The sequence below is a fragment of the Heloderma suspectum genome, chromosome 1 (genome assembly GCF_057233095.1).
Source record: "Heloderma suspectum isolate Gila_16-S chromosome 1, 16-S_ref, whole genome shotgun sequence".
NCBI lineage: Eukaryota > Metazoa > Chordata > Lepidosauria > Squamata > Helodermatidae > Heloderma > Heloderma suspectum.
The window spans coordinates 395289333-395309561 of NC_139458.1; the positions used below are offsets into that span (position 1 = coordinate 395289333).

The 20229-nt window shown below is 47.5% G+C and overlaps 1 protein-coding gene across 1 annotated transcript in view; it reads left to right on the forward strand.

Moving 5' to 3' along the window:
- Positions 1 to 1308: 1308 nt before the first annotated feature.
- The window catches only part of DUSP10 (dual specificity phosphatase 10), a 66111-nt gene continuing 47190 nt past the window's right edge, over positions 1309 to 20229 (forward strand). Inside the window, exons 1-2 of the mRNA XM_084828739.1 lie at positions 1309 to 1445; positions 4302 to 5146. Coding sequence (XP_084684865.1) covers positions 4345 to 5146 — 802 coding nt within the window. The 5' untranslated portion in view covers positions 1309 to 1445; positions 4302 to 4344. The remainder of the gene's footprint in view (positions 1446 to 4301; positions 5147 to 20229) is intronic.

The following is a 20229-nucleotide window of genomic DNA, read 5'->3' on the forward strand; positions in this document are numbered from 1 at the left end:
TGTCAGCAGCAGTGCTCACATTCAGGGGTGGGGGCGTTAATGAAATCTGCTACCCCTCCCGCAGTTCCCCTCAATTTTAGCCAAATCATGCTCACTATTGCCTTCTACAAACAGTACGTAGTGCAGGGCCAAGCCAACACCAAAGCTAAGGGGGCTGCCACCTCTGTGTAATTCCAGCACTCACTGCAGACACAGTGCAGGGCTGAGTCTAGGAAAGTGACGGTTATTTGGGGACAGCAAAACATGCAGGGATACCCAGCCAGAAGGCAGGATTTCACTCTTATTCTTGCTCCCTTATTCAACTCTAATTGACTGGGAAGAGAGCTATTATGCCTACACTTGCTCTTTGATTCACCCCCTCCCTTGCACCGACTATAAGACGTCCTTACGGGCGGAGGGAATCGTAATAGCACCGAGTGATCAGATCTGGGCATTTTCCAGAGGGGGGCAGAGCCCTGTTGCTCTGTTGCAGCAAAACCAACAAAGGCGTGTGGCACTTTAAAGACTGTCGAATGCATTCTATGGCATACGCTTTCGTGGGCTGCCGTCCACTCCACCAGAGGCGGGAAGGGCTCTGTTGAACGGTACGAGCTTCAACGCTGGGGTGGTGGTGGGAGTCGCGAACAGCGAGGCCAGCTTGTCGCAACAAGTCCCGAGCGAGGGCAGAGAACGGCGAAAGTTGCGCAAACTGCCTCGGCTTAATGGGTTTGCTTCAGCTTCTCGCTCCGGTGTGTCGCCTGCTGTGTCAGAAGAACCGTGTGGACGTGAGATTCATTCATTGATTCATTCATTCATTGAAAGAAAGAGCGAAGGGGCGGGGGGAGAAGTGGGTCTTAAAGGGAGAGTAGAGGACGCCGGAAAGTGATGCTGTGGAAATACGGGCAGAGGGGATCAAAAGATTTTAGAAGAAGGGAAGGGGCGGGGAGAGGCAGACAAGCCATTCGGAGAAAAGCAAGATCGTGTGCCCCATTGACAACTCTGCGCAGGGAAGAGTTAACCACCCCCGCCCGCTTAAGTGTACATGTAAATAGAGCGCAGCAGCCGCCGCCGCTCTCCGGCCGAGGCTGGCCCACTGGCGCTCTTGATTGGCTGCCAATGACATCACTCCCTCCGCTGGTTCTAACACCGAGGGCTCGCACAAACCAGCCCTTAAGAGACGAGAGGCCAGCCCCCCGACTCCGCCCACTTGCCTACCGGCCGCCAATCACGGGCATCCCCGCGAGGGGGAGCGAGAGGCTTCCAGGGGAGAGCCCCTATTGGGTCGGCGCGCCGCCTATCCCTCCTCCCGCCACGCCCCTTTCGAACCTTACATTTACTGTGTAGCAAAAGAGAAAGTAAGTATGTTGCAGCGGGAGATCAATGAAGCCGAGTGAATGGGGGCTTAATGCGTAAATCGATCGCTACAGACGAGCGCCAGAGGCGGGAGGGAAAGATTCATTTATGAAGTAAGTGGAAGACTTTGGGTCGGATGGGGAAGAGGCTGTATGTGGACTACGCACGCTCTTCTATCATGTGTGCGATTGTAGAGAAGAGATGACTTTGGAAAAGGAACAACTGAGCAATGCGATACATTTGGGGGGAAGAGGGGGGAAAGAAGATATAGCAATACTATAGTAAGATCCCCCCCCCCCGCGCCCCAGCGTAAGTTGACCTGTGTGCTTTTCTTTAATGAACGTCCACCGAATGAATCGGAAGGAGCAAAGGCTTTTCTCGTGCGGGATTGCTGCAGTGTCGGGGAGGGGGGTGCGGGTGGGATCGGAGTGCATAAGAGTCTCTCGACACCAGCATCTCCCCCCCCCCCCGGAAAAAAAAAAAAGCTCTGTAAAACGCATTCCTTTTTCGGTGAGGTCCTGAAGAGGCTCCGGATGGGTGAGCGTGAAAAGGTGCCTTTTTTGTTCGGGGGGGGGGGGTGTGTTTGGGATTTTTTTAACTCGCAAGTCTGACTTCATGGTTTGGCTGTAAATGTATTACCTCTGCTGCAGAGATGCAGATCTTCCCAAATACCCTGGCCGTCTGAAGGGACTGGTGTTATCTTATCTGCTCTCCAAATACGTTATTAGGATATCTTTAAAAAAATTATAATCTTACTGGTCCCACACGTGACTTGGTTACAAAAGTAACAGCTTCTTTCTGCTTCTATTTCAAGAGGGAAAAAAGGTACTATTTCTCTCTCCCTCCCCCCGCTCCCCCTTTTGCATCTCTGTTCCCCATTTCTTGGAGTGTATGGCATATTTGTGTGACACACACACACACACACACACATTTGTTGTTCTTCAAATGCAGTGGGGGGAGAGAGAGAGAAGGCTAAGGAACTGCATACAACTTGTTTTCTGTATTTCAGATCTCCTCTCCCTGCATAGCATTACTGGATTATTTCTTTCCACGTAGGTCATGAATGTGGTCTCCTTTCTCCCCATTTACAGTGATAATTTCTCTTCATCCTGCAAATATTTTCTGCCCCACTCTTCCTCATGTTCTCTGCTTGTTGTCCTGGGATAACAGCCCACCTTAATGGAGGAAGAGGTCATTGTAAGATTATAGAAACAGGAGGTAGAATGCTGGATGGGGAATAGCTTGTTACAGAAAAATTGAAGTCACTTTTTGAAAAACAAACCTCTATTCTTGAATTGGGTAAAATCATTATGCTATTCTGTTTTGAATGGGGACACTACACTTTCTGGTAGTTTCAGCTGTCCTGAATTTTGTAGGCAATGTTGTAGTACATCTAGATTGATTTGAACCAAGCTTACTCAAAAGTAAGTTTTTTTTTTTAAGCTTAATGGAAATCAGTTTTTGATAAGACTGCTTAGGATTTCAGCCTTAAGATACTGGAGGGTGATGCAATAACCTTTTTTAAAAAACTAGTGTCATTTGACTGACCTCAGTTGGACTATGCCAAATGCCAATGAAATTGGTCACTAAATGGTGTGGTGAAACAAATATATATATATAATCTTGTATGGTGGGGGTAGGTTGAAGAAAGTTCTTATTTTAGGTGTGTGAGTACATGAGGCAGGGGGTCATCTCAAGCTTGTCCCACCATGTGTAGGGTGGTGATAAGAAGGATGTACAGTAAGAATAGGAGTTTGGGTACCTTAAGGTTGGATATTCTGGAGCTGTCACTGTGAGGATTGCGTTAGCGTATGAAGTGCCGTTCCAAAATAGCATTTCTTCTCATAAGGGATGCATGACAGCCTCCGTTTCCTATTTCTCCTTTCTTTTTAGTATGTATTCAGATTAGTGAGGAGTTGCTTGAGGTTTCTCCCTCCAAAAGCCAGTTATGAAAACGGCTTGCTCAGGGAACACTGGAACATCCTTCCAGGCCAGATTTGGCTGTCCTGCATTCTTGTTAGTTGTTAACATACCATTGGTTGCTTTCGAATACTTCATTTGCAGAAGGCAGGAGAAAGTATAGCAGGGGGTCAGGATCTTTGTCCACAATGAACTTCCACAGTGAACAGCAAGACAGAATGGGGCTCACCGGCTAGAGTTGTTCGATGCTGTCTGCTATGCAGACTCCTTGGTGTGTTGTCCACGATAATGTAGATTATTTATGTTAGTCTTCTTGGCAGACCTACCCATTGGCTGCTGTTGAAACATACATGCACATCAGAATTCTGCAATAAGAAGAGATGAATTCTGCAACTCGTATAAGTCAAAATGTGCAGAACCTATCTCTTTTTTTTGCATAATTTGTTTCATATTAGTATTTTGCAACTTTTTCCTACTACTTAAGGGGAGGGACAAGAGGTTTTGTCCTCTACCCAGCAGAAAGTGTATTTTGCAACTTCTCTGGCCTCTGATACTTTGGCAGGCATTGCATATCTTTGCAATCATCAGGGCTATAAAGTCACTCTTTTTATTTAAATGCAAGCTGAGATTCTTAAGAAGTAGTATTCTGTAGCAAGTGCCACACTTCTGTGCCCACAGAATTGCAGCATACACACAGTCCTGATTTGTAGGGTGTGTGTGGGGGTGGGTGGGGGTGGGAAGTTCCTGCCATAGCACAAAGGTTGAGATGGGTGGCTTTCTAACTTGGTTACAATTTGATCATTCTATGATCTGTTCTAGAAGTCACACAGCTGCGGTTCTCCTCGTGCTCTGTGCAAAATGATCGTTACTAGCTAGTAAGAACTTCTCCATTTTTATTTGCTTTTATGCAAAAAGGCCCTTGGGGCATCAGGGTTTAGGATTTCTGCTTTCCAGGTATAAGAATGAAGCCCTGTGCATCATGAGATTTTTATTATTATTATTATTATTATTATTATTATTATTATTATTATTATTTTCCTTTTTAACAGAGAGAGCTTGAGTTCCTTTTGACTTGCCATTCTCAGCCTCCTCATGCCTCCATCTCCACTAGACGACAGGGTAGTAGTGGCAATCTCAAGGCCTGTCCGACCTCAGGATCTCAACCTGTGCTTAGACTCCAGCTTCCTTGAACCTGCCTCTTCTGCCAGTGAGAGCCACGTGAGTCTGCTCAGCACTGCTGTCGTGTCCCTCAAGGCTGCTAATCTGACGTATATGCCCTCATCCAACGGCTCTGCCCGCTCCTTGAGTTGTGGATGCAGCAGTGCCAGTTGCTGCACTGTGGCAACGTACGACAAGGACAACCAGGCCCAAGCGCAAGCAAGCACCAGCAGCACCCCCTCTGCCAACGTAGGAACCTCGACCCCTTGCCCTGCTGACCAAATGGTCAACAACAATGAGAACTCCGGCCCTTTGAGTCCCTCGAGCACGGTGGGGAGCCCGGTCTCGGGCCCAACGAAGCAACTGGCGAGCATAAAAACCATCTACCCCAATGACCTGGCTAAGAAGATGACCAAATGCGCCAAGAGCCACCAAGGGCCTGTCATCATCGACTGCCGGCCATTCATGGAGTACAACAAAAGCCACATCCAGGGGGCGGTGCACATCAATTGCTCGGATAAGATTAGCAGGAGAAGGCTTCAGCAGGGCAAGATCACGGTCTTGGACTTGATCTCTTGCCGGGAAGGCAAGGACTCCTTCAAGAGGATCTTTTCCAAAGAAATTGTCGTTTATGATGAGAATACCAATGAGCCAAGCAGAGTAATACCTTCACAGCCACTGCACATAGTGCTGGAGTCTCTCAAGCGAGAAGGCAAGGAACCGCTGGTTCTCAAAGGTATTTATAACTGATGTTCTGCCACTTTCCCCTCAGTGCTGTGAAGGAGGCTGCAATTCCTATGCCAGGCCACCGGAAGGGAAAACCTCCGATGGTATCACAATATTTTAAGATCATGTCAATGTGTTATGATCATGCAGGAGGGCTTGTAAGTGGGAGAACAAGGTCTTAATATCTTCTTTTTTTTTAAGTTCTTAAAATGATTGCAGGTTTGAGGGTCAATCCACAAGGATAGAAACCTAATACCTTTCCTTAGGAATAATCAGTGTGGTTCACAATGTGGTATGCAAACATCACAGTATACTTCTTGAGCTGGGTGTGTGTGCGCGCGTGTGTGTCTGCATATCTCTGGGTAATTTTTTAAAATGGAGTAAACCAAAGATGTTTCTAGGTAAGGACATGGTATTAAGCCTTCTCTATGCGTGACTTACACAGTTCCTTTTGAATACAGAAGGGGAAAGATCTCAGTTACTTTATGGAGCATATGGGTCTCACCTCTGGTAAGAGGACTTCCAATTCTCATGTTAGAGAGGAAGTGTAAGTCACCCTTGCTTCTTCTTTTTGGCCACTTCTTGGCAACAGATGAAGTAGTCACAGAGCGTGAGCGGGTTGAAAATGGACTAAGGCAATGGACTTCCCAAAAAGGAATAAAAAGTAGTAGATTTCTTACTGAAATGAGTATTGATCTTGAAGGACCGGGATCCTGAACACATCTATTGGCTGTAAGCCCCATTAAATTTCAGTGGGTTTTTTTTATTTGGTACTAGTGTCTAGGATGGCTTATTGTGGGTTCAGTAATTTTGTGCTGGAGAATACTTTAAATACATCTGTGGTTGTTACTGGTAATTAAAGCATCAGTTCCTTTGTTTTTGTGGTTCTATTGACTAGAACTGATAGTACACATGTTTAATTTTAGTGGGGCATGACAGTTCAGGCTTACCTCTTGATAGAAGGGTGCAAAGAAATAAGGTCTTTCTGATTAGGTAATGAACCACTGGAATGTAATGCATACCACGGAGATAGGTGGCTTCATAGCTCAGTGATCAGAGCACTGGTAAACCAGGGGGTTGGGAATGTGATTCTTACTGGAGCCTTGCCACTCTTTGAGGGTAAAGTCAGAATCTAGTGCAGTTTTCCTCAACCTGGAAAGGTTGGTTTTGGCCTACAACTCCAGGATTCCTGACCATGCTGGCTGGGGCTGATGGGAGTTGTAGCACCACACATCTGGACGGCACCAGGTTGGGGAAAGCTGGTTTACTGGTAGAGCACACATTGGCACTTGGGAGGTCCCATGTCCAACCACTGTCATAGCTGGTTGGTGCTTGGAGGGGAGCCCACCTGGGAACCATATGTAACCACCTTGAGTTCCATGATGGAAGGAAGGTGGGATAGAAATGAAATAAATAATAGACAAGGTACCTTGTAGCAGGGCCATAGAAGACCCTGATGAAGACTCCAGAGACCTGCTGCTCATCTCTTAATTCAGAGTATTTATAAGCTGCTTTTTATGGCCAAGCCCTTGCAAAGTGATGCACAAAAGGTGATGTTACAAGATAGTCATACAGTTACTAAGAGGAAAATGGCTGTAGATCACACAAGCCGTTCAGATTCTCCAGTGAAGAAGTAAGTTTTCAAGGCCTTTTTAAAGGCCTGTACTGAAGCCGCTAAGCTTAAATCATCTGGAAGGGAGTTGCAGAACTGTGGGGCCACCACGGAGAAGGCCCCGTTTATCGTATTTAGCAGCCTAACTGATTTTATCAGTGGACATACAAGCAGAGCCTCCAAAGCAGGTCTGAGGGAATGGGCAGCACTACACAGGTAAAGGTGGCCCTTAGTAGATGGTACTGGGCCAAATGGATCAATGGTCTGGCTCAGAGTCAGACAGCTTCACATGTTATTTCCTAACTTTTTAAAAGGGTAATTAGAATGCATTGTCATCATACTTCTGTAAGGAATGGCAAACCTTTTCCGGAAGCCATAGGTTCAGTACAAAAGTTACTAGCTTCAGTTCCACTGGCTTTGAGATATTCTCAAAAGAAAGAAGAGAGGCTATAAAGTAGCTTGACTCAAAGTGAAGGACAGTTGCCAGGTTCAGACTCAACCTTTCCCCATCAAGAAGCACGTGTGAGAACTTTTTTCGTCTAATATTGATAGGATGTACTGCTGTATGCCACCTTGAACGTTTTTACAGGGAAGGCAGGATAATCTTTAAACATACATTTAGCATAACTTTAATTATAAGAAATCAGCAGTCTAGAACTGAGTACTGTTAAAACCCTGAAGGAGTGTGACTTTCCAGATCAGGGAGAAGGAAGTTGTCAGGGGTTGGCGTTTGGTTTCCCCTTTAACTGTTAGTGGGCTGAATGGTGTCAGGGAGTGGGGATCTTGCCCCCAGCGTCAGGGAGCAATGCCCCATCCCTGACATCATTTGTCTTCATTGCATGCTGAGGAAAGCCTGTGCATACCAGAGCCTCCCCAGCCAAGGTGCCAGGCAGAAGAGTGCTCCTCTGTGCTGCGCCTCGGCCTGTGCTCCAGCTTGGGCTCATCCTGGCTTTCTTCAGTCCGCACCCACGTCTGAGCTGTGCATGGTGAGCGCTTCTCCTCACCACACCTTGGCCCGAGCTTTGGCTTCCACCACCTCAGTTGGGGGCCCATCTTCGGGGCACACCAGCTTTCCTCTGTGTGGTGAGAGACAGTGTGGTGTACTAGTTGTAGTGTTGGACGAGGATTTGGAGAGATCCAGGTTCTTCTAGTCCCCGCTCTGCCATGAAGCCCTGCGGGTGGCTTTGGACTAGTCACTGACTCTCAGCCTAACCGGCTGCACAGGGTTGTTATGAGGATAAAATGGAGAGGAGGAGGGCCATGTATGCCGCCTTGGGTGCCTTGGAGGAAAGGTGGGATAAAAATGTAACAAATAAATAACGCCTGCACTTGCCGGAGCCAGCCTGACCGAGGTATGGGGTGGAGTAGTGCTCTTCCAGCCCATGCCTTGGCTTGGGCCTGGCTTTGGTTTATTTAACAAAGCCACCCTAACTCATCCATTGGGTGGAGGCAGTGAAGGAAGGGGGGAGGCTTAATGAAATCAACAACTTCTCCTTCTTGATTCACATCTCATGAGCCCCCAACAGCTGCTTCTTCTGGCCATGCGGCACTCCGTGCAATGAGTCGAATGGAGGACAGGTGCTCTAGAGAGCCTCACCAGCCGCTCTCTTGCTGTGGCAGGAGAGCAGCTGGTGGAGCTGTCCAGAGCACCCGCTGGAGGTGACAGGGCTGTGGTGGTGGTGGGCCCTCCTGGGAGTGGGTGGGGAGTGGTGCAGTTTGCTGTTCCTCTTGCTCTGCTATCTGATGCAGGCACCCCACCCTGCTTCATGGAAGGTCTAGCCCTTTTGTGCAAACATCTACAAGCATGTGCACTGGAGTCAAGATGCATCTGCCCTCATTTTGGGATTTAACTTCTGAAGGGGCTGAAAACAAAAGAGCTCTAGTCTGTGCTTGTGTGCTTGCAAAAATTGTAAGAAGTCCACACTCAATGGAAGAAAGATGGAATATGCATACACTGTATGGATATCTCCACCCAATAAGCAAAGTGGAGCAGTGTTTTATTAGGGACAAGCATACGGAGTTTATGCATTAGCAATTGTGCACACAAATGTAGTCCTAATCACTTAAAATATTGTACTGACTGACTGAGTTTATTACGTTCAGGTTCAACTGAGGCTAAGAAAAGTTCATTTCTTTTGTGTTTTATTTGCTCCTTTAGTTCACGGAGAAGAACCAGTAAGACAGTGTTTTGAGAACACAGATGATAGATAATGGTTATCTTAGCTCAACTAAAGTTGCCTCCTTTTGTAAACAACCTTTCACCAGGGAATGCAAAAGGTTACAGAATATTTGTAAAGTTGTACCACTCTGCACTGTGGAATTCAGCCCGACCATTAAAATATGGAGGTTCAGTACAACAGTGTCCTAGATGGTCTATAAAATGGCTGAAAGATGGTGGGTAGTCCAAACCCTTAGGAATAAGGGCTGTCAGAGTATCGGAAACCAAAGACTTGGCTTCCCTCTCAGGCTGCTGAGTCCCGGATTGCATCATTTGGAAGTGAAAAAGAATCCTTGCCATGTTGCCCACCGAACGCTCCTCTGGCCCTGTCCTGAGGCCGGGAGTTTTAAAATTAGCCAAAAAACACTTAGCAGCTTGATCTAAAGAAGCTTCAGAAGAAAAAAATAATTCCCCCCCTCTTCTTCTTCCGCCAGCTAGGAGAAACTGTGGGTAGAGATCAAGGGATTAATAACTGCAGGGTGCTGTGATTTTCTCCTTCTTCTTCAACTTGATTATGGCAGAAGAAAAAAAAGAATGAACAGGAGCAGAAAAAGGAGTGATGGTGACATCCCCATATGTTCTCCCCCCCCCCCACTTTTAACATCAGTACTTAAAATACGACAACAAATGAAACCCTGTTTCTTATCCGGCCTTGTTTGGAAGTGTGATCTGGACCAGGGAGACATTATAACAAGGCTCTGCGCCAGCATGTGTGCTTGCCATGTGGCCAGAGAGGTGTTTGTTATTCAATTTCACTCGTCAGATGGAATTTTTTCCATCATGCTTCAGTAGCTCTTAGTGCCCCGCATGTGATGCAATTTTTGTTTTTAGAGATCGACCTAAAACCAAAGCCGGGCTATAAAGCCTCTCTGCTTTTTATGTTGAGTGAGGCTCTTGCGAGACTGCGATCCAGTCATAATTTATGGCTGGCCCATCTGATCTTCCCAGTTTATGTTTGTAAACACTGGTTGCTAGCTGCCCCATCCAAGTTTGTCTCCACGGTCCCATCCCCCCTCCCCACTGATCCAGTGCCATGTTTTCCATGTTTGGTGCTGCCTGTCAGGGAGGCAGCTCTGTTGCCATTTCAGTGGTACAGTGTCACCCGGAGGAGCAACTGATCAGAGAGTCCTTGCCCCTCCCTCCAGCCCAGGATTAAATTACAGGCTTAATTTACAGCTCTGGCTGGTGACCTCGATTGAATATATATTCCTGTTCTAGACATCTGGTGCTTTTTGTTGGGGGTGGGTGCTTTAAGTGTACAGAAATGTGGCAGTACCTATAGAAGCCCAGACTGCCCTCTTGTTAAATTACATTTTAAACTCATCTCCTGGAATGTAGACTTGAAAATGCTGGTTTCATATAATAGAATCATAGGGTTGGAAGGGGCCTACAAGACCATTGATTCCAACCCCCTGCTCAGTGCAGGAAGCCTGATTCCCAGGCGGTCTCCCATCCAAGTACTAACCAGGGCTAACCTTGCTTAGCTTCCGAGATCAGATGAGATCAGGCGCATCCAGCCCGTTGTCATGCTTCTATCCTGTCCTCTTTTTTCTTTTTTAAAAAGGATTTCAAGTTAGCATGTTTCCTCTCCCCTCCACTTCATGCAATGACCCTGTGAAGTAGGTTAAGCTTGGAGATAATGGGTTAGATCCAGTCATACCTACAGTAGACCCAAAGAAATCAATCAGTCTTGAGTTCCAGTGATTTCAGTAGGTTTCCTCAAAGTGTGGCTAAATCTGGATGTGACCCAGTGAATCACCTACAGATGTTCATAACTGAAAGGGGATTTGATACCTGATTCCCTTGAAGTTGGTCCTCCATTTATAAAGCGGGATCTTTTCTCTCAGGGTGTTTTGAAGGGAAAACACATTGAGGGTTGAAAAACACTCTGCAGATTAAAATTTCACTGTGCGGTATGGTTAGTATATGCACAGTAGTGGAAATCAAAGGGAGCTGTGTACATTGATATGTGTTTATTTGAGCAAACTGTGCATGCAGATAACTTTGTTGCTAGAGCTGAGCACTCAAGAGGTAAGCCGCTGTTGAGCTGGAGAGAGCTTGCCACCTCTGCTGTGTGAACTACAGCACTAAAAGGGCAAAGGTAATGCCAGCAGCCTGTGTGGTTTCCTTCTGGATTGCCACCATTTTGCAGCTAGATTGCAGTACTGGCAGGTAACGGATATGTTTGACCCTGTAGGTCACTGCAAATCTCTTGAACAGCTCAATAGTCCCTTCTTAAAACTGAAGCAAGAAGCAACCTGTCTACCTGTAGCATCATTAACCTACTTCTAGCACAGGTGTCAGTAAAGTGGCACCACTGGCACCTGCCAGAACCCCTGAGTGTAGTTGTGAGACCACATCATCTTCCCCCTTTCTCTTTCCCCTGCCGCCCACTCTCTTGCTGCCATTTCTGCTCACCTCTGCAGGCAGGAAGTCTAACATAATAAGATGGCAGTGACTTTGGGGCAGACAATGTAATATATGTGCACGCTCATTACTGTTTAGTAGATAATTTTTGCTGATATTTGCAGGTGACCCTCTTATTTCAGGAATTGCAATAGCTGAGCTCCTTCCTCCAATTCACCTTGATTTTGATTGTTCCATAATTCTTTATTGTTGTGCTCTACGCTTGCCATTTCTCTCTGTTGATGTCCCCGAGATGTCAGCCTTCCTGAGATGTTAGATGTGAAACATTTAATTTCAGTGCAACATTCATGGACAGTTCTCACCATGGAGGGATGTAAACAGTGGGGTTCCCAATAGGGATGGCGGAGAATTCCACCATGGATCTTAGTGAGGCCGAATGCCAGTGCATTTGGCCCCCCGAAACCCATGGCGGAACGAAGCCCCCCGCCCCCCCGCCCCGCGAAAGGTGCGCGAAACAGAGCACTCACCTGCTGCCTTTCGCACGGCTCTGCGAATGGCGGCCACCATTCACTTCACCATTTTAGCCGTGATAGGCTACGTAAGTATTTATGTAGCCTATCACAGCAAAAAAGGGAAGCAAATGGCGGCGGCTATGGCGGCTGCCATTTGTGTCCCTGAGCAGCCCAGCAGTGGCCGGATGTCGCTGCGGGCTGCCCTGACCGGCGGCTCTGCGGAGTTGCCGTGGAGCGGAGCTGGCCGGCGAGGATTTCGGGGGAAGGGGCGGAGCACCTTCCCCCCACCGCAGATATACGAAACGAAACAGGTAAGTCATTTCTTACATCCCTAGTCCCCAAAGGTTCTGAATTGGGATTGGTACTTTTAAACTTGTGGGTAAATGACCTGGAGTTAGGGGTGAGCTGTGAGTAGGGGTGGACGAAAGGCACTTACCTTTCGTCGAAGCTTGTTCGCGGTGGGGGGGAGGCGCTTCGCGGCTCCCCCCACGAAGTTCAGGCCGGGGGGGAGGCTTCCCGCCTTGCCCCGGCCGAAATTCAGGCCGGGGAGGAGGCTTCCCGCCTCGCCCGGCCGCGAACGCCATTTTTTTTTTTTAAACGCCCCCGTGATAGGCTACGTGATGATTAACATAGCCTATCACGGCTAGATCTGCAAAGTCAGCCGTGATAGGCTACGTTAATCGTCACGTAGCCTATCACGGGTGACTTAAAAAAAAAAAAAGCGCGTACGCTAATGGCGGCCCCCATAGGGAGCCGCCATTCGCCTTCCTTATTTAGTCGCTGTAGTCTACGTAAATGTTTACGTAGACTATGGCGAAAATAAGGGCAACACAAATAGCGTTGCCCTTATTTTCGCCGTAGTCTACGTAAATCTTTACGTAGACTACAGCGACCAAATAAGGAATGGGAATGGCGGCTCTCTATGGGGGCCGCCATTATCCGTACCCGCCTTTTTTTTTTTTTTAAGTCACCCGTGATAGGCTACGTGACGATTAACGTAGCCTATCACGGCTGACTTTGCAAATCTAGCCGTGATAGGCTATGTTAATCATCACGTAGCCTATCACGGGGGCGTTTAAAAAAAAAAAATGGCGTTCGCGATAGGCTTATCATGGGGGCGTTTTTTTTTCTTTTATTGGAATGGCAGCGGCAGCCGGTCGAAAGACCGGCTGCCGCTCCCGCACCGCTCGAACACCCGCCAAACCGCCGGCCGGACCCGCCGCCGGGAGGGACATTCGGCGAAGGTAAGTCCCGTCCCGGGGGGGGTGCGGGGGGGGTTCTGGAGGATTTCTCCCCGAAACTTGTTCGGGGGGCCGAACACGTTGGCACTCGGCCCCCCGAAGTTTCGGGGAGAAATTCTCCGCCATCCCTAGCTGTGAGATGGCTACGTTCACTGACTACACCAAATTATTTACGGTGATTAAAACAAAAAGGGACAGTGAAGAGCTCCAAAAGGATCTCTTCGAACTGGGGGAATGGGCATCAAAATGGTAAATACGGTTCAATGTAAGCAAGCGTAAAAGTGATGCACATTGGGGCAAAACCCACAAGCTTCACCTGTAGGGCTTCTCCACATGAGGCTTTTATCCTGTGATTGAGATTGATAGGGATGTACGAAAGGGACTTACCTTGTCCCGCAGCTTTTTTCGCGGTGGGGGGGAGGCGCTTGGCTTCTCCCCCCAAAGTTCAGGCGAGGGTGGGGAGGTGCCCCGCCTTGCCCGGCCGAAATCCAGGCCGGGGGGGGGAGGCGCCCCGCCTCGCCCGGCCGAAATTCAGGCCGGGGAGAAGCGCCCCGTCTCCCCGGCCATGAAAGAAAAAGTAAAAAAACAAAAACAACGTGATAGGCTACGTAACGATTAACGTAGCCTATCATGTCTAGATTTCCAAAGTCAGCCGTGATAGGCTACGTTAATCGTCACATAGCCTATCACTGGTGACTTTGGAAAAAAAAAAAAGCGCATATGCAAATGGCAGTGGCCCATGGGCGCCGCCATTTGCGTTCCTTATTTTGGCACGTCTAGTCTACGTAAAGATTTACGTAGACTACGGCGAAAATAAGGGAACGCTATTTGCATTGCCCTTATTTTCGCCGTAGTCTATGTAAATCTTTACGTAGACTAGACGTGCCAAAATAAGGAATGCAAATGGCGGCGCCCATGGGCCGCCGCCATTTGCGTACGCGCTTTTTTTTTTCCAAAGTCACCCGTGATAGGCTACGTGACAATTTACGTAGCCTATCACGGCTGACTTTGGAAATCTAGCTGTGATAGGCTACATAAATCGTCACGTAGCCTATCACGGGTGTGTGTGTGTGTGTTTTTTACTTTTTTATTTTGTAATGGCAGCGGTGGCAGCCGGTCGGGAGACCGGCCCCCGCCCCCGCCCCCGCCGAACCGCCGTTGGGACCTGCCGCTGAGAGGGACATTCGCTGAAGGTAAGTCCCATCCCGGGGGGGGGGGCGGGGGGCCGGCGGAGAAGTTCCTCAACACTTTCGGGGGGCCGTCAGGCCAAATACCTTGGCGCTCGGCCTCCTGAAGATTCATGGAGAAATTCTCTGCCGTCCCTAGAGATTGATCACTCACGGAAGTTTGCGGGTCCTTCACATGGCATCAGCAATTTCCAGCACCTCTCTTGTACTTTCCAAGCATTTCCACAGCTTAATTTGAAACACAAATAACGTAGCAACAAAAAGATCTGTTTTCTATTTCTATGTGTAAAGAGGAAATCCCACAATAAGAGAAGCTAGATCACAGCACCATCTAGTGGCTGTATAAATCAAACATATAGAACTTGTGGATAAAGGGGGGAAAAGGTGGGGGGAGGGAAACGCATGTAAAGGGTGATCTTAATCCTGGGAATAATCCGGAAGTTGAAGCCCACTAAAACTGCAGGACAAAAAGCCTCTGTGTGAAGAAGCCCATAGGCTGATGGGGTCTGAGCTGGCAGTGGCTGACCAAGAAAGGGATCTTGGGGTTGTGGTGGATAGCTTGATTAAAATTCCAACCCTGTGTGCAGCTGCTGTGAAATAGGCAGACTCCATGTTGGGGATCATTGGAAAAGGAACTGGAACTGCCAATGTCATCTTTATACAAATCTATGACGCAACCACAGTTAGAATACAGTTCTGGTCACTGCAGTTCAAAAAAGATATTGTGGATCTGGAAAAGGTGCAAAAGAGGGCAACCAAAATGAAAGGGCTGGAGCCTTTATCTTTAATATGAGGAAAGGTTGCAAAATTTGGGGCTTTTTAGCTTAGAAAAAAGGCAAATGTGGGGGACATGATACTGATAGGGACATATAAAATTATACTTGGTGTGGAGATGCCTACCCCACCTTATAATACTAGAACCTGGGCTGATCCAATGAACCTGAATGGTGGGAGACTCAGAACATAAAGAAGGAAGGACTTTTTCCTGAAGCACATAGTTAAACTATGGAATTCACTAATGCAGGATGCAGTGATAGTCACCAACTTGGGAAGTTTTAAAATAGGATTAGACACATTCATGGAGGATGAGGGAGGCTATGAGTGGCTACTGGTCCTGACGGCTCTATGTTACCGCCAGTATTGGAGGCAGTATGGCTCTGTACGCCAGTTGCTGGAGAACATGTGTGGGAGGGTGCTTTGCGGTCATGTCCCACTTGAGCCTTCCCACAGGCGGCTGGTTGGCCGCTGTTGAAACAGAATGCTGGACTAGATGGGCCTCTAGTCTGATCCAGCACAGATATTCTTACGAGATTTGGTATGATTCATTACTAACAAGCCTCTTCAAAGAAACAGAAGAATGGATGGTTGAGAGTCAGTGTCCAAACTAGCTAGCTGTAATTTTGGAGTGACTTAGCCAAACAGTGCTTGAAACTGTTGCTGTTATATTTCGCTACTGAGTTTAACATGAGAGCTCTCCTCCTCTTTCTTTTTTTTAAGAATAGATAGTTGCATCATGTGGCTCTTTAAACCAAAAAAGCAGTTTTTCTAGTGGATTCCTTTGTAAGAACATCATGTCTTTCTTCCTACAGCTCTAGATACAGAACTGAGGAGAATGGTCTATGATGCTATATTTGTAAGAAGACAACACATTTCTAGCAAAACTTGCTTTCTTAATAACTTTTGGAGAGTCTGTCATCCCCAAAGAGGAGCAAATGGTTAACTCTGCTGTTACTGAAACTGTCTTCAAGCTAGCTTCTTAAATTTGAGATCTACACACTTTCAGGGCCATAGTGGCTTAAGACCAGTTGCTATTTAACTAGAACCCAATGCAGATGTAATATTTGTCAGTGTCTTAACTGGGTTAAGAGAGCAGGGTGGGCTGTGTTCTTCATCCTCCCGTCTCTGGTACAAATGTCATCGCCCTTCGTTTGTCAGCTCCAAGCATGGTAGAGTCCTGTTTCACACAAAATGCTAAGCCATGGTATGGTTTACTGAAATCTGGCTTTTCATTGTGTCTGAACCCATTCCCACAAATGTACCATGGTTTGCTTACTGGCCATAAACAAATAGTTTGTTGTTGACTTAAGAAGTCTGGCCTTTTAAAACCAGGGCTTGTCATGATGTCTGAACCCAGAACTGTGCCTTATTCCTGGCTTGTTTGCACTGCTGTCCACCCTGAAACAGGGGCTGTACAAATGCAGCCTGGAAATGAAAACGGGCAGGAGAGAAACAAACATAAAACTGGGACAATAAGCTGTGGTTTGTTTGTTCATCTGCAAGACCATTCATGGCTAGAAGAACAAACCATGGTTAACAGAGACCAGGGCTTAGCACTATGTGCAAACACAGTCTTAGTGTTGCATCTGCATCAATGGTGGCACTTCCCTCTTAATCAGGTTTCGCAAAACCCTGGTTAGTATTAACAATGGTTAGTGTCAGTGCAGATGTAATGTTAAACTAGGCTAAACAACTCAAGGAAAACAAAAGGGGGGTTGTGCCTGAGAGTGGGGGAGGAAGGGAGAGGCAACTTGGAGAGGTGTCGCATGGTCTGAGCAGATGACAGGCGCAGTGTTCTATCTTTTTAGAGCAGGGGTGTTGAATGTCAGGCCCATGGGCTTGCCTGGGGTCCCAGTCCAGCCTTTCAAGGTATCCCAGGTGGCCACTTCCCTGGACCCCATCCTCTTTCCCCCAATTGCTGATTATATGGTGATTTCTTGGCTTTTGCTTGTTCCCCCACCCCCAATTATAAAAGGTTGAAATTCCCCTCCTAAGAGTAAGAACTTTAAGCTATGCTGGTATTCTTGATGTTTTTGGTTCTGCCCCCTTTGGCCTTGCCCACCACTCGAATGTGGCCTCTGAGAGTTTCTCTGAAATTGAATCTGGCCCTTGGACTGAAAGCTGTGTGACTCTCCCACTTTAAAGACAAGAGTTGCAGTTCTGGATTTGGTGTGTGGCTTTGTGTACACATGGAAAGACACTGTGCGACACCAGTTTCTTAAACTAAGAGCCAGAGCTTTCCAGAAGGAAGCATTGGGAATTGCTGAATGGACACAGTACTGTCTCTCTATGGGAAAAGGACGTAAATATAATGGATGAGATGTCCTGACAAGCCTACATAGATGGCAATCCTGGGGCCCCTGGAGGGCGTCCCAGAGACCATAGGATTGTTTGGATTACTCCTCCTGAAGCTTTAGACATTGCTATGGCTTTAGGAGAGGGACTACTCAAACTGAACCCTCCCGTACACCCCCTTGCTACCGCTAGAGAAAGCACCACAGTGCCTGCTTCCCAAGGTTGCAAATGAGGCCTTGGAGGACCTTGGAGAGGCCAGAAAGGGGGCATTCCAGTGGGAGGGGAGAGCATAGGTCAGGACACGAAAAAGCCTATGGTCTCTCCAGCCCCTCCCCCATCGCTGGTAGCACACCTCCTCTAGACAGGCCTGTCTAGAGGAAAAAGCAGAAAAAGGAGGATGGAGAGGCGAAAATTGCCTCCGTCGCTCCTGCTGACAGCACCTCAGGAGAGCATTCAATACTTGGAAGCCTCTGAGATCAGAGGCTTCTTTCTAAGGGCTCATAAGTAGTTTTTATTAATGTGCTTTCCTATAAGTTGGCAGGTACAGGTATTTGGCAGACCTTGCGGTGTAACACAATTTCAGGGCAACGTGAGCTGATAATGTTCAGTAAATTCATGGTCCACTCTCCCCTTAAATGCAACCCAGCCTCCACCCCCTCTCTTTCCTAGAAGAGGAACCCTGCTGCAGGCCTGTGTTTTGGAACCATTAATAAGCCTGATACGTCACCAGCACCTATGTGGATTTGGAATCCGGTAGTCAAGGTTTAATGGTCAGTGCATTATGTCATTGCATGAGGTGAGGAGAGGCCCAGGTGGGCATAGGTGCTCACTGATGGATGACAAGCAAGAGGTTTAGCTCAGGGGTAGAACATATGCTTTGCATGCAGAAGATTCCTGGTTCTGTCCTTGGCATCTTTAGGTAGGGCCTGGAAGAAAGCAATTCTTGTCTCAAACCCTGGAAAGCCACTGCCAGTCAGTGTACAGCAGCTTTCCCCAATCTGGTACCCTCCAGAGGTGCTGGACTACAACTCCCATTATTTATTTATTACATTTCTACACCTCCCAATAGCTGAAGCTCTCTGGACAATTCACAAAAATTTAAACCACAAAATGCAGAATAAAACCAGTATAAAATATAAAAGCTTAAAACTACAGTATAAATATACACCCAGAATAAAACCTAGCAGCAATGCAGAGATTTAAAATATGGTAACATATTTAAAACAGCAAAGTTAAAAGATGATAATGATAAAATGCTAGGAACATAAAAGGTCTTCATCTAACGCCTGAAAGAGTTCAGGGTGCCTGGGTGCCAAGCGATCCTCCCTAGGGAGCTCGTTCCACAGTCAGGATGCCACAGCAGAAAAGGCCCTCTTCCTAGTAGCTACCTGCCTCACTTCCTTTGGCAGGGGCTCCCAGAGAAGGACCCCTGAAGATGATCTTAGGGTCTGGGCAGGTACATATGGATCCAGTACTTATCATCCACAGCCAGCCCAGCTGATTGCTAACCTAAGGGGCAAGAGCTCTCTGCAAGGCTGTCTGTTGGCATGGGCACACAATCAACCAGCTGCTGGCCCTGCTGGCCAGAGATAATGGGGGTTGTAGTCCAACACATCTGGAGGGGGCGATTGTGGAAGGCTGGTGTACACAATAGCATGCATACAGATGACTGTATGGAGGTTGTTTGAGCCTATTCCTCTAGGGGACTGACTGCACCTGATTTTCAGTGAAATGCTCCATGCTACTTGTCAGGATGCAACAGACAACTAAGCTGCCCTAAGGAATGAGAGCTTGCTGCAGGGCTGCCTTGACTGTTGGTGTGGTTCTGCGCTATCAACCTCTCACGTGGTCTGGAGAACGTTATGTGCCCCTAAATTTCCAATCAGGTCTGCAAAATGTGGCAAAACTCTCCTCACCACTTAGCACATTGGTGCACTTCAGCCGTTCACCCTCGTGCTCATGCAGCCAGCTGGTAAGTTCTTTTTTCAGTCCAAGGGTCATCTGTATTTGCATACTGACACCATACTGGCCAGGGGTGTGGAACCCCTTTCAGCCCCGACGCCTGGCTTCTATTTGGAGAAGCTCTGGAGGCCGCATCCCAGTGGTGGGTAGAGTCAAAAGCAAAAGGGGTGGGACTAAAGTCAAAAGGGGTGGGGCCGAAAACCCCAGCATATTTCTCACCTCAAGTGCTTCCTGCCAGAAAGTAAGCCTTGGGAGAAGCATTTCGACCTTTTAGAATGGGGGGGGGGACTTCACAAAAGCTGGGGAAGAACTTCCCAAAGCTGGGAAACTACCGAACGATTGGTGGTTGGTGGAAAGGGGATGGAGTCAGGAATAGGGATGTCTGGATTGTGTAAAATCTGTTCCGTCCATCTTTCGTGGAGTGTCGGGTGGCTTTTGTTCTGCAATCTACCCGTCACCAGAACTGGATTTTTTTTTAGTTCCTGAATTTGCACAAATGTACATTTGCACAAATTCGCACATGCAAAAATGCAAATTCCCCCCAAATGTGCAAAATCGCCCCAAATGTGCATTTTCATGCTTTAGCCTATGGGGGAAATGCACATTTTTTGCTGTCTTTTTTGTGTGCATATTTTTCAACAATGAAATTTGCACAGAATTGGGAAAGTTTGAAAAATGGTCCGTAGCTTGGCAGAATCTGCCCAACAGGGGAAAAGCTGGTCCGCTGCAGAATCTGCTGGTTGGATTCACCAAAATTCAAACTCATTTGGTTACACTGCAGATTTCCCTGAGATCCCTAGTCAGGAGAAGGGGACTTCTCCATCTGGGGAACTCAGGAGGGCTGGGTGTGACCCTTGGACTTGAGACTTTGCACCCCTGCCCTAGGCACCATTCCATGTCCTCCTGTTTCCCCACAGTAACA